This window comes from Pocillopora damicornis, chromosome 6 (genome assembly GCF_964200805.1).
Source record: "Pocillopora damicornis chromosome 6, jaPocDami1.2, whole genome shotgun sequence".
NCBI lineage: Eukaryota > Metazoa > Cnidaria > Anthozoa > Scleractinia > Pocilloporidae > Pocillopora > Pocillopora damicornis.
The window spans coordinates 5,784,232-5,806,107 of NC_142675.1; the positions used below are offsets into that span (position 1 = coordinate 5,784,232).

Genomic DNA, 21,876 nt, shown 5'->3' on the forward strand with positions numbered 1-21,876 from the left:
AAATAAATCTACAAAACAACGTTGGTCTACTCGCTTCCTGGTTTTGTGAGAACTTTCTGGCGATCAATCATAGTAAATCTCAATCCATTGTTTTCAACAGAGCAACTTTACCAACGCCCTTTGTTATTGACAGTAATGAACTGGATTACGTTACACATATCAAGCGTCTTGGAGTAGTCATCGACAATTCACTCTCTTTTAACGTACACATTAAAGAAGTTTGCCGGAAAGTGAACACAAAAGTTTCAATTCTCCGTCGCATTCGTAAATTTATACCCTCAGATGTGATGATTAAATTGTACAAAGCTTTCATTCTCCCTCACTTCGAATATGCATCACCACTGTTTATAGGTCTAAGTAAGGGTCTGTCTGCGAAACTGGAGTCAACCAACGCATTCGCTCTGAGGAATCTTCTCAATTATTCTAAATCGACTGCTTACGAAGAGTTATTGAAAACTTCAAATATTAAAAGTTTAGAACATCGACGCATAGAAGAAGCACTTATACTTGTATATAAAAGTATTCATAACCAGACACCGAACTACATTCAGGAAATGTTTTCTCTGCGAAGTAATGGTTACAGCCTACGTGGCCATCTTAAGGTTGTTCTTCCAAGACCAACCTCATCTTATATGCAACATTCTTTTACGTACCAGGCTAGCAAACAATGGAACAATCTGACAGACAAAATAAGGATGTCGGAATCCCTTTCTATATTTAGGAAAAATTTGCAAGACATACAGTTGTCCTCATCGTATGACTGCAGCTGTTTGTTTGGTAAAAAAATAGTCTAGTCACCGATATTCCCTTTTATTAAATTATTGATTACTTTAATAGCAGTTATTCATTCTAGATAATTAATTTTTATTTCTTACCTATTACTTATTACTTATACATGTAAATTATGTCAATTTTTTATGGCACATTTGCATTTAAACGAGCTATTCGCTCATATGCGATATGTGATTAAATAAATAATAAAAAAAATAAGTTACTTACTTACTTACTTCGCTCTGAGTATGTTGTAGTGTTACTTAGCAACAATAAAATAGGTCCGCACAATATCCACACAGTGAGAGAAAAAACACACCTGCTCCTATACAATGAAACATTCGAATAGTTAATTTGCTATACACACACTTCCTGTTTCCGCCTTCCTGTTTACTCGACATAGACATATCATTATTCTCTATATTTGCAGCAATGAGCACGTTTCAATAAAGTAAAATCCCAGCTTTAATGATTTTTGTGAACTGCAAGATTTTTCCAAAATAATATTAAAAAAAGACTTACATGCAATTTCTAAACCACTGAATATCTTTTTCGTTTAAATGCCTTATCTTAGGGTGCAATTCAGATATTCAGTTTTCTACGACGGAAGGTTTAGAATAAAGCACTTCAGACATATCATAATTGAGGGTCTTGATGAGATATTTCCAGAAATGCATGTAGTAACGAAAATGGCTGATTTCGCTTCGACGAATTTGACTAAACCTCACCAAAATCCATGAACATTCATACGGTTTGACGAAATTTCGTCAAATTAGCAATTTCCGTTACTACTTGCAATCTAGACATAAGTAAAGTCTTGATGGGGTTAACTTTTAACCGTGAGACAGCAAAAAAATTTAGCCGTTAAGCGTAAGGAATTGACTTCTATCTGCCTACTAATAGTAAGAAGAAAAACAGAAGACGAGACCAAAATAAGATGCAAAATAAAAATTGCTAATTCAAAACTGTTTGATGGTAGGCATGAAAAAACTGATCACTCCAGATCTCTGCCATATTAGCTGGCGTAAAGAGAATATCAGCTATTGATAATCCCTTGCTTGCATCGATAATGATTTATCTTTCTTGGAGACGATGTTGCCCCTAATGTGTTTTTGACAATTAACTCTTGCCAAACGTTCAGTGAATAATTCATGAGGAGAAAGGTGTAAATTTGTCAGTTGCCATTTATGTAAATTGATGTATTTGCAGCAATTCAGCATAACACCAGGCATTATGTTGTTACCGTGGGCGTGTTTGTTTGAATGAGTTCTCCAGGAGCACATCGCAATGGACCTCGTCGTTCTGAACATCATAAGCATTCTGGCCCTGATGTTCTTTCCAATAAAAACGAAAGGTAAAAATTTTGTTGCCTTTTCTTTTACACATCCTTCTCAACTAAATTATGTTGTGCACGCAGGTGGTGTGTCTTCCTATTAAAGCTTACAGGAGGAAATTTCTCGCTATAAATCATGCTGTTTAATGGTTCATCGAGTTATGAAACACTTTGGAAACTTTAGAAAGCATTCGATAAGCTACAGTTGCATTTTTCTTCACCTTAGGGAACTCTTACGCATCTTTCGAGCTCTCCAAATCTCTCGCGTCTCGATAAACGCCAGCTGACGCATGAAGCAGTTGTTGATTGTTAAGATTGTTCTTATTTTGCACTTTTTCTGTCGATCATCACAAACAGGTCAACCAAAAACTACTGACGCCCCTGGTAAAGGCATAGAGAGAAATGCTCGCAATGGTGTCGCTTTTGCCAGATTTAAAGCACACAAACTGTCCTATCTGAACATAACAGCACTTAGAGCAGTTTATGTCCACAGTGATATACATTGTGGACTTGCCTGTATTAATACACCCTCGTGCTTTTCCTTCAACCTGGCTGCCGTTATTGATTTGAACAGTAAAATCCTATGTGAACTGCTTCCCTCGGACATCCACAACAACTCGGACAAGCTGGTTGCTAATGGTCTTTTTCATCATTTCAGCATCTGGGTAAGAATTCATATTTTATTCATTTCTAAAGAATCGACGGTGGTTTTCTTAAAGATGTAGGAAGTTTAAGTCGTGTTTGCTCAGTAATTGCTCATAGGGAATATGGAAACAAAACGTCGAGGTCAGCGTAAAACGTTTGTGCAAAATGTGATAAGGTTTTAGCACCAAGACTCTTGAACTGTATTAGCAAACATCTAGCCGGCTAAGAAAGTGGTGGTTAGCTTTCTCTGATTCTTTGATATGCTTTATTTTATTTTGTTTCTTGACTCTACCTTTTTCCTGACTTAATCAATTGGGGCAAATGGGTCATGGGTAAATTGGGAATCGTTGTGTTGGAATAACTCTTAATCCTCCTTTTACGGCTTTTTGTTTTGGCGTTTTCTCATTTTATATTATGTACGCATCTTGCAGTGATGGTTGCATCTGTTATAACATGCAAATATAATGAATATGACGAATGAGAGCAAAATTACCTAGTTTTAAACGGATCAGTTATGAACAAGTTGGTTATTAAACGGTGATATTTCTTGGCTATTTTTCTTATCACAGACTACTTCATGAAAAGCGGCGGCAATCTTTGAGAATTACATTCGTGACCAACGTGTATGAGGCAGCTAAATTTCACGACCAATACAATAAATTTTGAAGAACCTGAGCTTTAATTTAAAAAAAAAAAAAAAAAGAATCCTCCTGACTAAAACGGAATTTATCGAGACAAAAATTTCGAGATAGCGTGTACCATGCAGGTGAAAAGCAATTTTCGAGCGCGCTGATGGGCTAGTCCGGACGTAACGTAATTTGCAATGATTTTTCTCCTACGACCAGCACAATATACAAAATCGTGCATCAAGGGTTAAATTTCCGATCATGTTTCTTTACATTGAGAGAAAGAAATAATTTTTTATTTACTGTATGATATATGATATAACAATTATTCACCTCAGTGTCGATGAAAGTGTGAATATTTGCCACGCCGCTTTGCGGCTTGGTAAATATCCACCACTAGTCACCTCAGCTTTGGTTAATAACCGTTAACTATTTTGAATCTTATCGTATGTCAAGGTAGCATACGCTACCATCTAGAGCTCCTTCGCTTTCCTAATTTTTTGTCTTTAGTCTCCGTGCTTAAACAAGCCCTGCCAAAACAAAGGCACCTGCCGTTCAAATTACGTGAGCGACAGTTACGTGTGTGTTTGCACAGAAGGATACACAGGAAGTAACTGCGAAGCAGGTAGGCAACGATTTGTAATCATCATTCATCATTCCTTCTTTCAAAGTTTTTTCTTTAACTTTCTAGCATCTAATGGTACATGACATCGCCCTGAGATCATAGTAGAGCCCTCTCTAAGAATTATTCGAACAACTAATTCAGTTTGTACACAAGCGAAAATCCAAGCTGCTTGTAAAAAATGTAGGGAAATGAGGTTATAACGGAAGCCAAAGGTTTCAAATGTATCAAGGGCCATTCGCATGTATACTACGGTTCAAAATAATTAAGATTCTTTGTGGTATCCCATGAGATTTACCAACCATGTGCAGGAAATGCAAATGCAGAACTACTATATGTACAAATCTTGTGCTTAAGTGTCCATAGCTCCTAACGATAAGTAATGATTTTCGATGTTGCTAGAAAAGATACATTCGAGCTAGAAATTAATTGGCACGAGAGCAAAAATAAAACAAACTTGCTTTTTTCTAGAGGGGAACGGCATTAAGTGACCTTGTTTTATAAGTACAAAAGGTGAAAAACATCAACAACAACAAGAATAAACAAAGAAGCAAGCCTCTATTTTTACGAATAACTGAGTGTATCAAAATCAATAATTCTTGCCTTTACTTTATTTTAAATAATCAGTTTGCAAAATATTTCTGACTGTTTAAAAGCTACTTTATCAAGCAGCCGAGATGCCCCTTTTGTGCTCGCTCGATACAAAACAAAAATTATCACCATGGAATGGCAAGGACTTAGTAGCTCTGAAAATACGATAGCCGTAATATCGCTAAGCCGGTGGATTCTCTAATGTGCACCAAAACTTAATCGACAGTAGTTTAGCGTCGTCTGTGATATGATTGACACGATATTCGTCACAACAATTAATAAAACGACTCTAACAGTGCTTGATCATTGCGTGACAGGTTGACTCAAGCGGTGTTGTCTGTATTCTTATCAACAACGGCAAATTGGTGAATCATATTGCGACATCAATTCCAATTGTTGTAAAAGATACCTTTTTTTGGTTCAAATAGATATTGATGACTGCGCGAACCATCCTTGCCGTAACAATGGGACCTGCTATGATCATATTGGTGGCTTCAAGTGCGCATGTCCGAAAGGTTTTGATGGGCTCCAATGTGAAATAGGTAAGTTACGTTGAGCTGTCTATAACCAAAGTTTCCACGCATCGTTGAGGTTCAAAGGCAGTATCAGTGCCTGCTCATGCTTGGTTTAGGCTTTTTGTGACTCTCTTCTTGCTCAAAGGATTCCTTATCTGAATTCTTTACTTTTCCTTCCCGCTGTAAAAATTACAGCTTGACGCGGGGGTAAACATTGTATGAAGGGCCGTAGCAGGGATGTACGGCTTATTCAAACTTACTAAACTACTGATAATCTATAGAACTGGCCTAATATGCAACGTATCATTGTACATTTAGAAATATATTGTTAGTGGTATTCTTGTTATTATTTTTGAAGATGATTTGTATAGTTAAAGTGAATAAATAAATAAATAAATGAATATAGAACGAGGACTTAATAACTCTCTTGCCCTTTATTATCTTTGTTTTGGCCAACTGACATTTTTCAAACAAGCACAAACTGTACAAGATAAGCTCATTCCAGGAAATAGATACTGATTAAAGGCTCCTGAATATATCTTTTGCCACTAAATCGCAAGCATAACTTGGATCAAAGAGACAATAGATTTGGGTTTGTACACCGCTAATGCAACAAATTACGTTCTTATAACAACTGCTATTTAAATTCGTATTTCTATGACAGTCCCTAAAGTGGAAGTCGTTCGCTCCTGTGACAAATTACCTGTCTGGCAACTCCATAATGGGGATGTTATCATCGAGTCGAATCAGCGTGGTACAAAGTACCAAAACAATTTGAACTGCAGTTGGATGGCGTCTTCAAATACAAGAATAGAAGTTGTCTTTATGATTTTCGAAACGGAATATGTGCACGATGTTGTGCAAGTTTATGACGGTGAATCATCCTCTGCCCCTCTGATTGGTGGATTTAATGGATCATCTCTTCCTTCCCCAGTAACAAGTTCGTCCAGCAAACTTTTCCTTCGGTTTACAACCGATCGTTTAGTAACTAAATCTGGATTTCGCGCACGTTTCCGAGGTATGATGCCTACTTATATTAATACATGTTTCGTAAATCATAAGAAAATCAGTAGACATAACATTTCAAAATACTTCCAAATGAAAACAAATGATTTTCCTTTTTGATTTTTAAAATTGTCCGAAAAACTAAGAGAAAATTATTATGAAGACTTTTGACATCTTATTGTGAACGTTTTGTAGAGGAAAAGTGGGCAAGGAACACTCATGATGGTGTTCATATGCATTGAACTTCAGGCGGTTTTCCCTTAAGCCATTGGGTTTCTTCAGTTTGAGACTTCCGGTTTCTCCCATAACTGTTTGCAAGGAAAGAATTCTCCCTTATAGTCTTAAGCACTTCCTCTTAATAACGTCCTCGACCTATAAAAGACTTTCTCTTTTGATTTATTCTTAAAAATTCTTGGAAGATAAAGACTTGGATGCAATCCAACGCAGTCCCAGATAATTTTCAACAGATCCTAGATCGAGCAATTGAATAATTGATGAACATTTCAATCAAATCATAAATCAGTTGATATCGAGTCCTCTTTTCTCTCAAAGTTTTGACAGATGGTGCATTGCGTATAGCTGGTAATAATCCATACGCTGGAAGGATAGAGGTCTTTTTTAATGATCACTGGGGCACAATTTGTGACAATGGGTGGAACATCGACGCTGGCCGAGTGGCCTGTAAGCAACTTGGCTTCGACAGGGTTTCCCAAGTCTTTAGCGGCGCCAGTCATGGCCAAGGAACCGGTCCAGTATGGATAAATGCTTTGAATTGCTTTGGAAATGAGTCGTCAATTTCCAGTTGTGGACACAATGGTTGGGGTAACCATGAAAACTGCACTCATAGTCAAGATGCCAGTGTAACTTGTTCGCATGACTCTCTTCCAATTCGTTTGGCGGATGGTGGAGCGAGCTACGGTCGTGTTGAAGTGTTTGACGGTGGGCTCTGGGGAACAATTTGCGATAATACATGGGATATAAATGATGCAAATGTGGCTTGTAAGCAGCTTGGCTTCACTGGAGCTTCCTCTGCAAGCACTAGTGCAGCACATGGTCAGGGATCAGGTCCTATATGGAGAGATCACATGAACTGCGTTGGATCAGAGAGCTCGTTATTCGAGTGTCCATTCACCCAGGAAGGATTTAACCACTGCCATCACGGCGAAGACTCAGGCGTGGTTTGTTACTGATAGACGCGAAACTTGACATTGTTTAACGCACCTTTGCTTGAACACGAACTCGGAACAGACATTAGCACCCAGCGTTCAGTTAATTTACACAAGAAAGTTTCCTAACCAAGTCTCATCACATAAATTAGTATATAGTAGCACTGTTTTCTTTTTGAGCCCGTCAATTTTAGACTAAATTTTTCCAAGCTGTGACTTGAAAAAATAGTGAAAGATAGTTATTAATTAGCTTCTGTTTCCATGTTGTGCCTCTAAAGCAACTCTTTAAAACCATAAATTCCCAAGAGCTGCCATTGAATAGTGCAGCCGTAATTTTATGTAAAGGACATTTTTTGTTGATTATTGTTACGGTTGGTTTTGCGTTATTTTTTCATGTTCAGTTTTTTTCTCGGTGTCTTCTCCATTTACACAAAGTGAAAATAGTATTATGCATCGTATTGAATCCTTTTGATGATAACCATAAATTCGTTTATTCAGGTTTAGAATGAATAAAGAATAAAAGCAGTACCTTTAAACTGTTGTAGCGTCCATCAATGTAAATGTGCAAATTTTGTTACAACCCGAGATAAAAAAAAAAAAAAAAAAGGAAAACGGTTCTCCACATTGTTGCCAGATAGGCCGAAAAAAAGCAAATGCACTGAATTTTGTTGTTTAAGTTCCCGTATTACCGCCCGTATTACAGATATATCCTTGTCGCTAAATTAGATGCACTCGCTTGCCTAGTAAAATAAGTGGGCATGTCTTTACGAGGATTTGTTATTGTTTGTATCTAACGCACCTTTTATGTCTAAAACCAAAGGAGACAAGACCAATTTACCAATAAAAGCATGATTTCAGTGGGCTTGTTTTCGCATTTTCGCATAATCGCTTTTTGACAAAGCATTCTTTTTTTTTTAAGTCTGCATCTTGCTTAAAAAAGAAAAAGTCCCATCAAAAGTAATGTTCATAAATAAAAGGCTATAGAAAAAAAAATGAAATAATAAAGTCTGCATTATAAGAAATATGAAGGAGATAACTTAAGGCAATTTATTAAATTACATGCAGTTTACTTAGGCCAGCTTTCTTTCGCAATTCGTCAAGCCTAACTTATGGCCCTTATAATCATAATCATACCAACCAAAGTTCCTAAAGATTTTTGTACGACAAAGAGATGTTTGTAAAATTCAGATGTATTTTTAACACGAAACTAAATTCAATTTTCCAAGAAAGAAACGCTTGCTTATCGAAAGGCATTCTCGATTCAAGGTACAACTTGCAATTGACTCAATGATTGCAAGAGGCTGCGCCCATTATAGAAAAAAAAATATGATTTTTTTATGTATTGTAAGTCACTATCACCTATCAATTGTCGTCGCTGATCGAAGTAGAATGAGGCCTCTCTGTGAGCTGACGGTATTGATTGCTTTCTTACTTTTAAATGTGACTCTGGCCCAGACAACGAATGGCTTCACTGAAACCGTATTGTATTTAGGAACTTAAGTGTTATCATAACTTCTGACCATGAACAGGTCATTCTGATCAAAAGAATTTCTCTGCTGCTTTAATAGCCTCGTGTTAAATATATGAGCGATTAACACTCCTTTAAAGTAGATCGGTCATGCCAGTGGTTTGTGGGTTTATTTTTATTTTAAATTGTAACACTTTTTCAATGGCATTTACACTTGGTACAAAGACATTGACACAAAAACATGACCTACAAAAACGCCAACAATAAAGGTTAATTCCCAGTCAAATACTAGCAGGCGACAACTCATCAAGGAAATATTTGCGTATTATCGTCACCATAGTCCCGATATACATATACAAGTTATTTCAAACAAAGCCTATTAATAACCTCTCTCTGATAAGTGCCCTATTCTTCACCAATTTCCTGCTCAATCAAAAATAGGGAACATACCACATCCTGTTTTAAAGTCTATCTGAAGCCTATCTAGCCTATCTATCTTAAAAAAGAAAATTCGTACTAGCAACTACTAAACTTGTCAATGAATTTATTTTGGCTATTTTTTTATCTATAAGTTACTCATCGGTAGCTCGGGCAAAAGACCATTAGACGATAATAAAGAGGCGGATACAATTGTACAATTGTATGTATTGACATATAACCGTATCACTTGGCAGATGCAGTGTCGGGTATTGTTGTAACCTTCAAATCTGCACTGGCAAGGAAAGAGAGAAGGGCTTGGCAAGCAGAGTTGTAAAAGATCTCATGGAAAATTATCAGGGGCTAGGACATCATCTTTATGTAAACAACTTTTACACCTCTCCTAAACTATTCAAAGATCTTTTGGAGGCTGGAACCCTTGCATGTGGGACAGTAAGAAGCAACAGAAAGGGTTTTCCTGCAGCGCTCCAAGATAATGTTGATCAGAATGACTCATTATTTTACAAAGCAGACATGACAGGGAGGTTCGCGACAGTAGTACACTGGAAAGACAAAAGAGATGTTTTTGTACTGACTACCATCTATGGTAATGCTGTTGGTGATGACATTCCTCATAAAGCAGAGCTGATCTGTGAATACAACAAATACATGGGTGGCGCTGACCACAATGATCAGCTGATGGTCTACTTTGCCATTGGGCGAAAAACTTTGAAGTGGTGTAAGCGCGTGTTTTGGCGGCTACCCGTGATTGCATTGGTACTGGCAATGTATCAGTTACCCAGAAGCACTTCAGGCTCAATTTATGCCATTCTCTGGTTCAGCCACTATTTACGTTGAGAGAAAATCCGGGTGCCAGAGTTGTCGGGGGCTTGGTCGCCCTCCGGTTCCTTGTGATCGTTTGATAGGAAAGCATTTTGGGCAAAGGGTTAACAAGAGGAGAAGATGTAAAGTTTGTGCTTGCATACGAAAACTAATTTCTACTGTGGAAAGTGTGATGCACACCTTTGTGAACAGCCATGTTTTCAAAAGTAGCACACCCAATCGAACCTTCGATAGGTTTACCAGCTTCTCTTTTAGCCAAAGATCGCAAACAGTGGCCTTCCAATGCAGAACAGTAACGCTCTCCTGAATTTTTTTTTCAGGGAGAATACAGTTAGAGTTGTTTAAGTAAGAAAACATTGTTTACTGATTCAAAACATATTTTAACTATTTTTGGAAATTTTGAGATCCGGGGGTATATTTAAAAATTAAATTATTTTGGATGGAGAAAACATCAGTTGGCTTAATAGTTGTGCATTATGAATAGCTTATAAAATAGCCTTTTTTTGATGTATACATTGCCAAGGAAAATATGTAAAACATCTTGAGAAAATTTATCTAAACCTAGAAATTCTGATATTAATTTGCATATTTGCATAAATTATGTATGATTGTCGGTTACCAACAAAAAAATGTTCAGAATTTAATAACCCCTCTAACCAAATATAACATGTATATATTGCTGTAAATTACAGTATTTTATAAAATCGTTTTAATTTTGTAGTCCCCTGAACTATTTTTTCTCTCCAAAAATATGCAGTCCGAGAAGGGTTAATGAAAAGCAAAAATGAGAAATACGGTAAAGGAATTGACCTCTATCTTCCCACTAATAGTAAGAAAAAAAACGCAAAGGAGGCCAAACTAATATACAAAATAAAACTGTTTGAAAGGTAGGCATGCAAAACGCAAAATACATGATGCAAGCAATTACTTTGGATTTCTGCCATACTGGCTTTCAAAAGAAAATCAACTATTTATAGTCTCTTACTTGCATCGATAATAATTCATCTCCCCTTGGCCACATTTCTTAGAGGCGATGTCGTTCCTAATGTGTTTCTGACAATTAGCTCCTCCCAGAGGTTCAGTAAATAATTCATAAAGAAAAGGTATAAATTTTTCTCTTGTCATTTATGAAATTGATGTATTTACAGCAAATCGGCGTAAACACGAGGTATTATGTTGTTACCTTAAGCGTGCTTGTTTGAATGAAAGTTCTCCAAGAGTGCACGGCAATGGACCTCGTCGTCCTGAACATCATAAGCATTCTGGCCTTGACATTCTTTCCAATAAAAACGAAAGGTGAAAACATTTTTTGCTTTTCTTTTACACATCCTCCTCAATTGAATCATGTTTCAAGGTCGATTCTATGTTCTGATTCAGTTCAAAGCATAGATAATAGATTTTTCAATAGCGCGAAGGTGCTGCATCACCCAATTTTGCTGGCTGGTGGCGTTTTTCTTCCCATTGAAGATTAGTGGAGGAAATTTCTCCTCAGAAATCATGCAAATAAATAATTGTTTCATACTTCAGGTGTGCGTTCGTCGGGTTATGAAACACTTTGGAAAGTTAAGAAAGCATTCAAAAACCAAGAGTTGCATTTGTCTTCACCTTGAGGAACTCTTGCGCATCTTTTAGGGCTCTCCAAATCTCTCGCGTCTCAATAAATCCCTGCTGGTGTATGAAACAAATTGTTAATTGCTAAGTATGTTTTAATTTTGCACTTTTTCTGTCGATCATCACAAATAGGTCAACCAAAGACTATTGACGCACTTGGTAAAGGCATAGAGAGAAATGCTCACACTGGTGTCGCTTTCGCCAGATTTAAAGCGCACAAACTGTCCTACCTGAACATAACAGCACTTGGAGCAGATTATGTCCACAGCAGTAGAGATTGTGGACTTAACTGTATCAATACACCCTTGTGCTTTTCCTTCAACCTGGCTGCCGTTGTTGATATGAACAGTAAAATCCTATGTGTACTGCTTCCCTCGGACATCTGCAACAACTCGGACAAGCTGGTTGCCAATCGTCTTTTTCATTATATTAGTATCTGGGTAAGAATTCGTATCTTACTTATTTTTAGAGAATCGATGGTGGTTTACTTAAAGATGTAGGAAGTTTAAGTCGTGTTTGCTTAGTAATTGCTTATAGGGAATATGGAAACAAAACGTCGAGATCAGCGTTAAACGTTTGTGCAACATGTGATCAGGTTTTAACACCAAGACTCTTACACCGTATAAGTAAACATCCAGCTGGCTAAGAAAGTGGTGGTTAGCTTTCTCTGACGCTTTGATATGCTTTGTTTTATTTCGTTTCTTGACTCTATCTTTTATCCTGACTTAATCAACTAAGGCAAATGGGTTATGGGTAAATTGGGAATCGTTGTGTTTGAATAACTCTTAATCCTCCTTTTACGGCTTTTGTTTTGGCGTTTTCTCATTTTATATTACCAGTATGTACGCATCTTCCAGTGATGGTTGTATCTGGTATAACATGCAAATATAATGAATGTGACGAATGAGAGCAAAATTACCTGGTTTTAAACGGATCAGTTATGAACAAGTTGGTTATTAAACGGCGATATTTCTTGGCTATTTTTCTTATCACAGACTACTTCACGAAAAGCGGCGGCAATCTTTGAGAATTACATTCGTGACCAACGTGTATGAGGCAGCTAAATTTCACGACCAATACAATAAATTTTGAAGAACCTGAGCTTTACTTAAAAAAAAAGAATGTTCTTGACTACAACGGAATTTATCGAGAGAAAACTCCGAGACAGCATGTACCATGCAGTTGAAAAGCACTTTTCGAACGCGCTGATGGCCTAGTCCGGACGTAACGTAATTTGCAATGATTTTTCTCCTACGACCAGCACAATATACAAAATCGTGCATCAAGGGTTAAATTTCCGACCATGTTTCTTTACATTGAGAGAAAGAAATAATTTTTTATTTACTGTGTGATATACGATAAAACAATTATTCACCTCAGTGTTGATGAAAGTGTGAATATTTGCCACGCCGCTTCGCGGCTTGGTAAATATACACCACTAGTCACCTCAGCTTTGGTTAATAACCGTTAACTATTTTGAATCTTATCGTATGTCAAGGTAGCATACGTTACCATCTAGAACTCCTTCGCTTTCCTAATTTTTTGTCTTTAGTCTCCGTGCTTAAACAAGCCTTGTCAAAACAAAGGCACCTGCCGTTCAAATCATTTGAATGAGCAACAGTTACGTGTGTGTTTGCACAGAGGGATACACAGGAAGTAACTGCGAAGCAGGTAGGGAACGATTTGTAATCATCATTCATCATTCCTTCTTTCAAAGTTTTTTCTTTAACTTTCTAGCATCTAATGGTTCATGACATCGCCCTGAGATCATACTAGAGCCCTCTCTAGGAAATATTCGAACACTTAATTTAGTTTGTACACAAGCGAAAATTCAAGCTGCCTGTACAAAATACAGGGAAATGAGGTTATAACGGAAGCCAAAGGTTTCAAATGTATCAAGGGCCATTCGCATGTATACTACGGTTCAAAATAATTAAGATTCTCTGTGGTATCCCATGAGATTTACCAACCATATGCGGGAAATGCAAATGCGGAACTGCTATATGTACAAATCTTGTGCTTAAGTGTCCATAGCTCCTAACGATAAGTAATGATTTTCAATGCTGCTAGAAAAGATACATTCGAGCTAGAAATTAATTGGCACGAGAGCAAAATAAAACAAACTTGCTTTTTTCTAGAGGGGAACGGCATTAAGTGACCTTGTTTTATAAGTCCAAAAGGTGAAAAACATCAACAACAACAGGAATAAACAAAGAAGCAAGCCTTTATTTTTACGAATAACTGAGTGTATCAAAATCAATAATGCTTGCCTTTACTTTATTTTAAATAATCAGTTTGCAAAATATTTCTGACTGTTTAAAAACTACTTTATCAAGCAGCCGAGATGCCCCTTTTGTGCTCGCTCGATACAAAACAAAAATTATCACCATGGAATGGCAAGGACTTAGTAGCTCTGAAAATACGATAGCCGTAATATCGCTAAGCCGGTGGATTCTCTAATGTGCACCAAAACTTAATCGACAGTGGTTTAGCGTCGTCTGTGATATGATCGACACGATATTCGTCACAACAATTAATAAAACGACTCTAACAGTGCTTGATCATTGCGTGACACGTTGACTCAAGCGGTGTTGTCTGTATTCTTATCAACAACGGCAAATTGGTGAATCATATTGCGACATCAACTCCAATTGTTGTAAAAGATACCTTTTTTGGTTCAAATAGATATTGATGACTGCGCGAACCGTCCTTGCCGTAACAATGGAACCTGCTCTGATCATATTGGTGGCTTCAAGTGCGCATGTCCGAAAGGTTTTGATGGGCTCCAATGTGAAATAGGTAAGTTACGTTGAGCTGTCTATAACCAAAGTTTCCACGCATCGTTGAGGTTCAAAGGCAGTATTAGTGCCTGCTCACGCTTGGTTTAGGCTTTTTGTGACTCTCTTCTTGCTCAAAGGATTCCTTATCTGAATTCTATACTTTTCCTTCCCGCTGTAAAAATTACAGCTTGACGCGGGGGTAAACATTGTATGAAGGGCCATAGCAGGGATGTACGGCTTATTCAAACTTACTAAACTACTGATAATCTATAGAACTGGCCTAATATGCAACGTATCATTGTACATTTAGAAATATATTGTTAGTGGTATTCTCGTTATTATTTTTGCTGATGATTTGTATAATTAAAGTGAATAAATAAATAAATAAATTAATGAATATAGAACGAGGACTTAATAACTCTCTTGCCCTTTATTATCTTTGTTTTGGCCAACTGACATTTTTCAAAACAAACACAAAACTATAGCAGATAAGCTCATTCCAGGAAATAGATACTACTTAAAGGCTCCTGAATATATCTTTTGCCACTAAATCGTAAGCATAACTTGGATTAAAGAGACAATAGACTTGGGTTTGTACACCGCTAATGCAACAAATTATGTTCTTATTACAACTGCTATTTAAATTCATATTTATATGACAGTCCCTAGAGTGGAAGTCGTTCGCTCCTGTGACAAATTACCTGTCTGGCAATTCCATAACGGGGATGTTATCATCGAGTCGAATCAGATTGGTACAAACTACAAGAACAATTTGGACTGCCATTGGATGGTGTCTTCAAATGCCAGAATAGAACTTTCCTTTATGATTTTCGAAACAGAATCTGAGCACGATGTTGTGCAACTTTATGACGGTGAATCATCCGCTGCCCCTCTGATTGGTGGATTTAATGGATCATCTCTTCCTTCCGCACTAAAAAGTTCGTCCAGCAAACTTTTCCTTCGGTTTAGGACCAATGATTCAGTGACTAAATCTGGATTTCGCGCACGTTTCCGAGGTATGATGCCTTCTTATCTAAATGCATGTTTCGTAAATCATAAGAAAATCAGTAGACATAGCATATCAAAATACTTCCAAATGAAAACAAACGATTTTCCTTTTCGTATTTTCGTTTTTCATATGCAGTGAACTTCAGGCGGTTTTTTCTTAAGCCATTTGTTTTCTTCAGTATGAGACTTCCGGTTCCTTCTTTAACAGTTTGCAAGGAAAGAATTCTCCCTTATAGCCTTGAGCACTTTCTCTTAATAACGTCCTCGACCTATTAAAGACTTTTTTTTAATAGATCGAGCAATTGAATAACTGATGGAAATTTCAATCAAATCATAAATCAGTTGATATCGAGTCCTCTTTTCTCTCAAAGTTTTGACAGATGGTGCATTGCGTATAGCTGGTAATAATCCATTCACTGGAAGGATAGAGGTCTATTTTAATGATCAGTGGGGTACAATTTGTGACAATGGGTGGAACATCGCCGCCGGCCTGGTGGCCTGCAAGCAACTTGGCTTCGACAGGGTTTCCCAAGTCTTTAGCGGCGCCAGTCATGGCCAAGGAACCGGTCCAATATGGATAAATGCGGTGAATTGCTTTGGAAATGAGTCGTCAATTTTCAGTTGTGGACACAGTGGTAGGGGTAACCATGAAAACTGCACTCATAGTCAAGATGCCAGTGTAACTTGTTCCTATGACTCTCTTCCGGTTCGTTTGGCGGATGGTGGAGCGAGCTACGGTCGTGTTGAAGTGTTTGACGGTGGGCTCTGGGGAACAATTTGCGATGATACATGGGATATAAATGATGCAAATGTGGTATGTAAGCAGCTTGGCTTCACTGGAGCTTCCTCTGCTAACACTAGTGCGGCATATGGTCAGGGATCAGGTCCTTTATGGAGAGATCACATGAACTGCGTTGGATCAGAGAGCTCGTTATTCGAGTGTCCATTCACCCAGGAAGGATTTAACCGCTGCTATCACGGCGAAGACTCAGGCGTGGTTTGTTACTGATAGACGCGAAACTTGACATTGTTTAACGCACCTTTGCTTGAACACGAACTCGGAACAGACATTAGCACCCAGCGTTCAGTTAATTTACACAAGAAAGTTTCCTAACCAAGTCTCATCACATAAATTGGTATACAGTAGCACTGTTTTCTTTTTTAACCCGTCAATTTTAGACTAACTTTTTCCAAGCTGTGACTTGAAAATATAGTTACTAATTAGCTTCTGTTTCCATGTTGTGCCTCTAAAGCAACTCTTTAAAACCATAAATTCCCAAGAGCTTCCATTGAATAGTGCAGCCGTAATTTTATGTAAATGACATTTTTTATTGATTTTTGTTACGGTTGGTTTTGCATTGTTTTTTCGTGTTCAGTTTTTTCTCCATTTACACAAATTATAAAGTGAAAATAGTATTATGCATCGTATTAAATCCTTTTGATGATAACCATTAAATCGTTTATTCCGGTTTAGAATGAATAAAGAATAAAAGCAGTACCTTTAAACTGTTGTAGCGTCCATCAATGTAAATGTGCAAATTTTGTCACAACCCGAGATAAAAAAAAAAAAGGAAAACGGTTCTTCACATTGTTGCCAGATAGGCCGAAAAAAAGCAAATACGCTGAATTTCGTTGTTCAAGTTCCCGTATTACCGCCCGTATTACAGATATAACCTTGTCGCCAAATTAGATGCACTCACTTGCCTTGTAAAATAAGTGGGCATGTCTTTACGAGGATTTGTTATTGTTTGTATCTAACGCACCTTTTATGTCTAAAATCAAAGGAGACAAGATCAATTTACCAATAAAAGCATGATTTCAGTGGGCTTGTTTTCGGGAGAGTTTACCAGCAGTCGAATCTATAATCGCATGTTGACAAAGCATTCTTTTTTTTTTAGGTCTGCATCTTGCCCAAAAAAGAAAAAGTCCCATCAAAAGTAATGTTCATAAACAAAAGGCTATAGATGAAAAATTGAAATAATAAAGTCTGCATTATAAGAAATATGAAAGAAATAACTTAAGGCAATTAATTAAATTAAATGCAGTTTACTTGGGCCAGCTTTCTTTCGCAATTCGTCAAGCCTAACTTATGACCCTTATAATCATAATCGTACCAACCAAAGTTCCTAAAGATTTTTGTACGACAAAGAGATGTTTGTAAAATTCAGATGTATTTTTAACATGAAACTTAACTCAATTTTCCAAGAAAGAAACGCTTGCTTATCGAAAGGCATTCTCGATTCAAGGTACAACTTGCAATTGACTCAATGATTGCAAGAGGCTGCGCCCATTATAAAAAAAAAATATATAATTTTTTGTGTATTGTAAGTCACTATCGCCTATCAATGGTCGTCGCAGGTCGAAGTAGAATGAGGCCTCTCTGTGAGCTGACGGTATTGATTGCTTTCTCACTTTTAAGTGTCTATAGCTACTTACGATGAGTAATGATTTTCAATGTTTCTAGAAGAGATATATTCGAGCTAGGAATTAATTGACAAAAGAGCAAAAATAAAAGAAACTTGCTTTTTTCTAGAGGGGAATGGCATTAAGTGACCTTGTTTTATAAGTCCAAAAGGTGAAAAACATCAACAACAACAAGAATAAACAAAGAAACAGGCCTTTAGTTAATTTTAAATAATCAGTTTGCAAAATATTTCTGACTGTTTAAAAGCTACTTTATCAAGCAGCCGATATGCCCCTTTTGTGCTCGCTCAATACAAAACAAAAATCATCACCATGGGATGTTAAGGACTTAGTAGCTCTGAAAATACGTTAGACGTAACGTCGCTAAGCCGGTGTATTCTCTAATGTGCACCAAAACTTATCGACAGTGGTATAGCGTCGTCTGTTCTCTGATCGACACGATATTCGTCACGACAATAAAACGACTCTAATAGTGCTTGATCATTGCATGACGCGTTGACGCAAGCAGCTTTGTCTGGATTCTTATCGACAACGGCAAATTGGCCAATCAGATTGCGACATCACTTCCAATTGTTGTAAAAAATACCTTTTTTGGTTCAAATAGATATTGATGACTGCGCGAACCGTCCTTTCCGTAACAATGGAACCTGCTCTGATCATATTGGTGGCTTCAAGTGCACATTTCCGAAAGGTTTTGATGGGCTCCAATGTGAAATAGGTAAGTTACGTTGAGCTTTCTCTAACCAAAGTTTCCTCGCATCGCTGAGGTTCAAAGGCAGTACTAGTGCCTGCTCACGCTTGGTTTAGGCTTTTTGTGACTCTCTTCTTGCTCAAAGGATTCCCTGTCTGAATTCTATACTTTTCCTTCCCGCTGTAAAAGTACAGCTTGACGTGGGGGTAAACATTGTATGAAGGGGCCGCAGCAGGAACATATGGCTTATTTAAACTTACTGAAGTATTGATAATCTATAGAACTAGCCTATTATGCATATATCATTGTATATTTAAAATATATATATTGTTCTTCTTGTTATTATTTTTGCTAATGATTTGTATAATTAAAGTGAGGAAATAAATAAATGAATGAATATAGAAGGAGGACCTAATAAGGCTCTTACCCTCTATTATCTTTGTTTTGGCGAATTGACATATTTCAAAACAAGCATAAGACTATACCAGATAAGCTCATTTCAGAAATAAATACTACTTAAAGGCTGCTCAAGATATATTTTGACACTAAATTGCAAGCATAACTTGGATCAAAGAGACAATAGATTTGGGTTTGTACACCGCTAATGCAACAAATTATGTTCTTATAACAACTGCTGTTTAAATTCATATTTCTATGACAGTCCCCAAAGTGGAAGTCGTTCGCTCCTGTGACAAATTACCTGTCTGGCAACTCCATAATGGGGATGTTATCATCGAGTCGATTCAGACTGGCACAAATTACAAAAACAATTTGGACTGCTTTGGATGGTGTCTTCAAATGCAAGAATAGAACTTGCATTTATGATTTTCGAAACGGAATGTGTGCACGATGTTGTGCAAGTTTATGACGGTGAATCATCCTCTGCCCCTCTGATTGGAGGATTTAATGGATCCCTTCCTTCCCGAATAACATGTTCGTCCAGCAAACTTTTCCTTCGGTTTACAACCGATCATTCAGTAACTAAATCTGGATTTCGTGCACGTTTCCGAGGTATGATGCCTATCTATATTAATGCGTGTTTCGTAAATCATAAGAAAATCGGTAGACATAACATTTCAAAATACTTCCAAATGAAAACAAATGATTTTCCTTTTCGACTTTTAAAATTTTCCTACAAACTAAGAGTTAATTACCATGATGACTTTTGACATTTTATTGTGAACGTTTTGTAGAGGAAAATTGGGTGTAGAACACTCATGATGGTGTTCATATGCAGTGAACTTCAGCGGTTTTCCCTTAGGCCATTAGGTTTCTTCAGTCTGAGACTTCCGGTTTCTTCCTTAACTGTTTGCAAGGAAAGAATCCTCCCTTAGAGCCTTAAGCACTTCCTCTTACTAATGTCCTCGACGTGTTAAAGACTTTCTTTTTTTAATTTGTCCTTGAAATTCTTGGAAGATAGAGACTTGGATGCAATCCAACACAGTCCCAGATAACTTTCAACAGAGCCCCAGATCGAGCAATTGAATAATTGATGGACATTTCAAGCAAATAATAAGTCAGCAGATATCGAGTCCTCTTTTCTCTCAAAGTTTTGAAAGATGGTGCATTGCGTATAGCTCGTAATCATCCATACACTGGAAGGATAGAGGTCTTTTTTAAATAATCATTGGGGCACAATTTGTGACAAAGGGTGGAACATCGACGCCGGTCTGGTGGCCTGCAAGCAACTTGGCTTCGACAGGGTTTCCCAAGTCTTAAGCGGCGCCAGTCATGGCCAAGGAACCGGCTCAATACGAATAAAATGCAGTGAATTGCTTTGGAAATGAGTCGTCAATTTCCAGTTGTGGACACAGTGGTTGGGGTAACTAAGATGCAAATGTGGCTTGTAAACAACTTGGCTTCACTGGAGCTCCCTCTGCAAGCACTAATGCAGCACATGGTCAGGGATCAGGTCCTATATGGAGAGATCACATGAACTGCGTTGGATCAGAGAGCTCGTTATTCAAGTGTCCATTCACCCAGGAAGGATTTAACCACTGCCATCACGGCGAAGACTCAGGCGTGGTTTGTTACTGATAGACGCGAAACTTAAACTTATTAATTATACACCATTCCAGATTTCTTCTTCATCATGATCAGAGCTCGAAGTGCAACAATCGCTTTAGTGTTCATCATCGGTACTGTGTAGATACCCGTATTCATTGTCGCTGTTAGAGTATGCTGCCTCGGCCGGATTCCGGTAAGTCCGCTGACAATCACGGGACGAATGCCCTTATTTCAGTGCCTTTAGGCAAAACTAAAGCATCCTTAACGGTTGACTTAAGCTTTAGGCGGCTTTAACTGTCAACCGAAATATCCAAAAGCTAACAGTTACTTTTCATGAATCTTTATTTGGACACAAGGTGGGCTTTAATAACGCAAATCTTTTAGCATCCTTTAAGTGGCCTCTTTTTGGCACAAAATAGGGTTTTTTAAGTAATATACATTTAATTTAACTTAAAGGTGAGAATTAAATGAATCTCGCTGTTTTGACATCTTTAATTGACGCACTAAAGATAGTTTTATTTCGTTCAACGTGCAACTGCAAATTTTTTCGTCCTCACAATTCTTTCTGGGGTCGAAACATCTGTATTGAAAGCGACGGTTTTCATTTTTGCATCTCCTTTAAGAGCGCATTCAGTGAAATGACAAGAAAGCATATTTTCTGCGCTCACTTTAATGACTTCGTATCACGCTCAACTTTCGAGAGGCATGAGCTGAAACGTAACAGGAAGAACGTAACTTCTATTTAAAAGACAGGAAGTTTTCGGAACGGACAATCAATGTTTCAACTCTCAATAAAGTACTCTTCCGGTTACGATAACGAAAAAACCAACAAACAAACTAATTATACGGCAACGTCAAACAACAAACAAATATCATTAGTAGATAACATAGCTTTTGCAAAAGTGTCTTGTTTGTTTACTACAGGCTTGTTTTTTTGACATCTTTGTCAGTTTATGCCACTCGGCCAATATATTCCGTTTTACAATTTACAAGATACAAGTTTATGCTCAGACTCCGCGTTCTTCCTTTCTCACCTGATCAGCGTTTGACTAAGAATTATCTACTTCTGCGCCGATTTCAAGACGCTCTTCCTGAACAAAATCTGTGGGTCCTGTAGGGAATTGGTGTAAAAGAAAAAATTAGTTGGCAGTGGTCCATCGCCTCAAGCAACGTTGAATAGAATTTAAGTTCTCATCTAAAGATAAAGATGTATGGTAACTTATATATATGCAACTTTTCCATATTCAAGGTAACTTACCTTAATGGTCAGATGAACTTGAAATTTCGTAAAAGAAATCACGGGAATTTGAAGTCGCGTGAAAGTATCTGTAAAGTTCGTCTCGTTACGTTTTC

At 37.4% G+C, this 21,876-nt stretch overlaps 1 protein-coding gene across 1 annotated transcript; it reads left to right on the top strand.

Annotated features, from left to right (window-relative positions):
• The first annotated feature begins 1,961 nt into the window (after positions 1-1,961).
• LOC113668257 (scavenger receptor cysteine-rich domain-containing protein DMBT1) lies at positions 1,962-16,557 on the top strand. Its single transcript, XM_089210094.1, has 10 exons — positions 1,962-2,125; positions 2,462-2,769; positions 3,886-4,000; positions 5,017-5,130; positions 5,768-6,121; positions 6,661-7,296; positions 9,578-9,898; positions 14,299-14,412; positions 15,056-15,409; positions 15,773-16,557. Exons 1-10 carry the CDS (start codon positions 2,059-2,061, stop codon positions 16,408-16,410), a joined length of 3,021 nt encoding a protein of 1,006 aa, XP_089066220.1. The 5' UTR covers positions 1,962-2,058; the 3' UTR covers positions 16,411-16,557.
• Positions 16,558-21,876: the final 5,319 nt, after the last annotated feature.

What these genes read in the sequence shown, in the direction of transcription:
- LOC113668257 (XM_089210094.1), top strand. Translation starts at nt 2,059, where the DNA reads ATGGACCTCGTCGTTCTGAACATCATAAGCATTCTGGCCCTGATGTTC. An exon ending in TGGGCTCCAATGTGAAATAG is followed by an intron (nt 5,131 to 5,767) that starts GTAAGTTACGTT and finishes TTTCTATGACAG; the next exon opens with TCCCTAAAGTGGAAGTCGTT. An exon ending in GCGAAAAACTTTGAAGTGGT is followed by an intron (nt 9,899 to 14,298) that starts GTAAGCGCGTGT and finishes TGGTTCAAATAG; the next exon opens with ATATTGATGACTGCGCGAAC.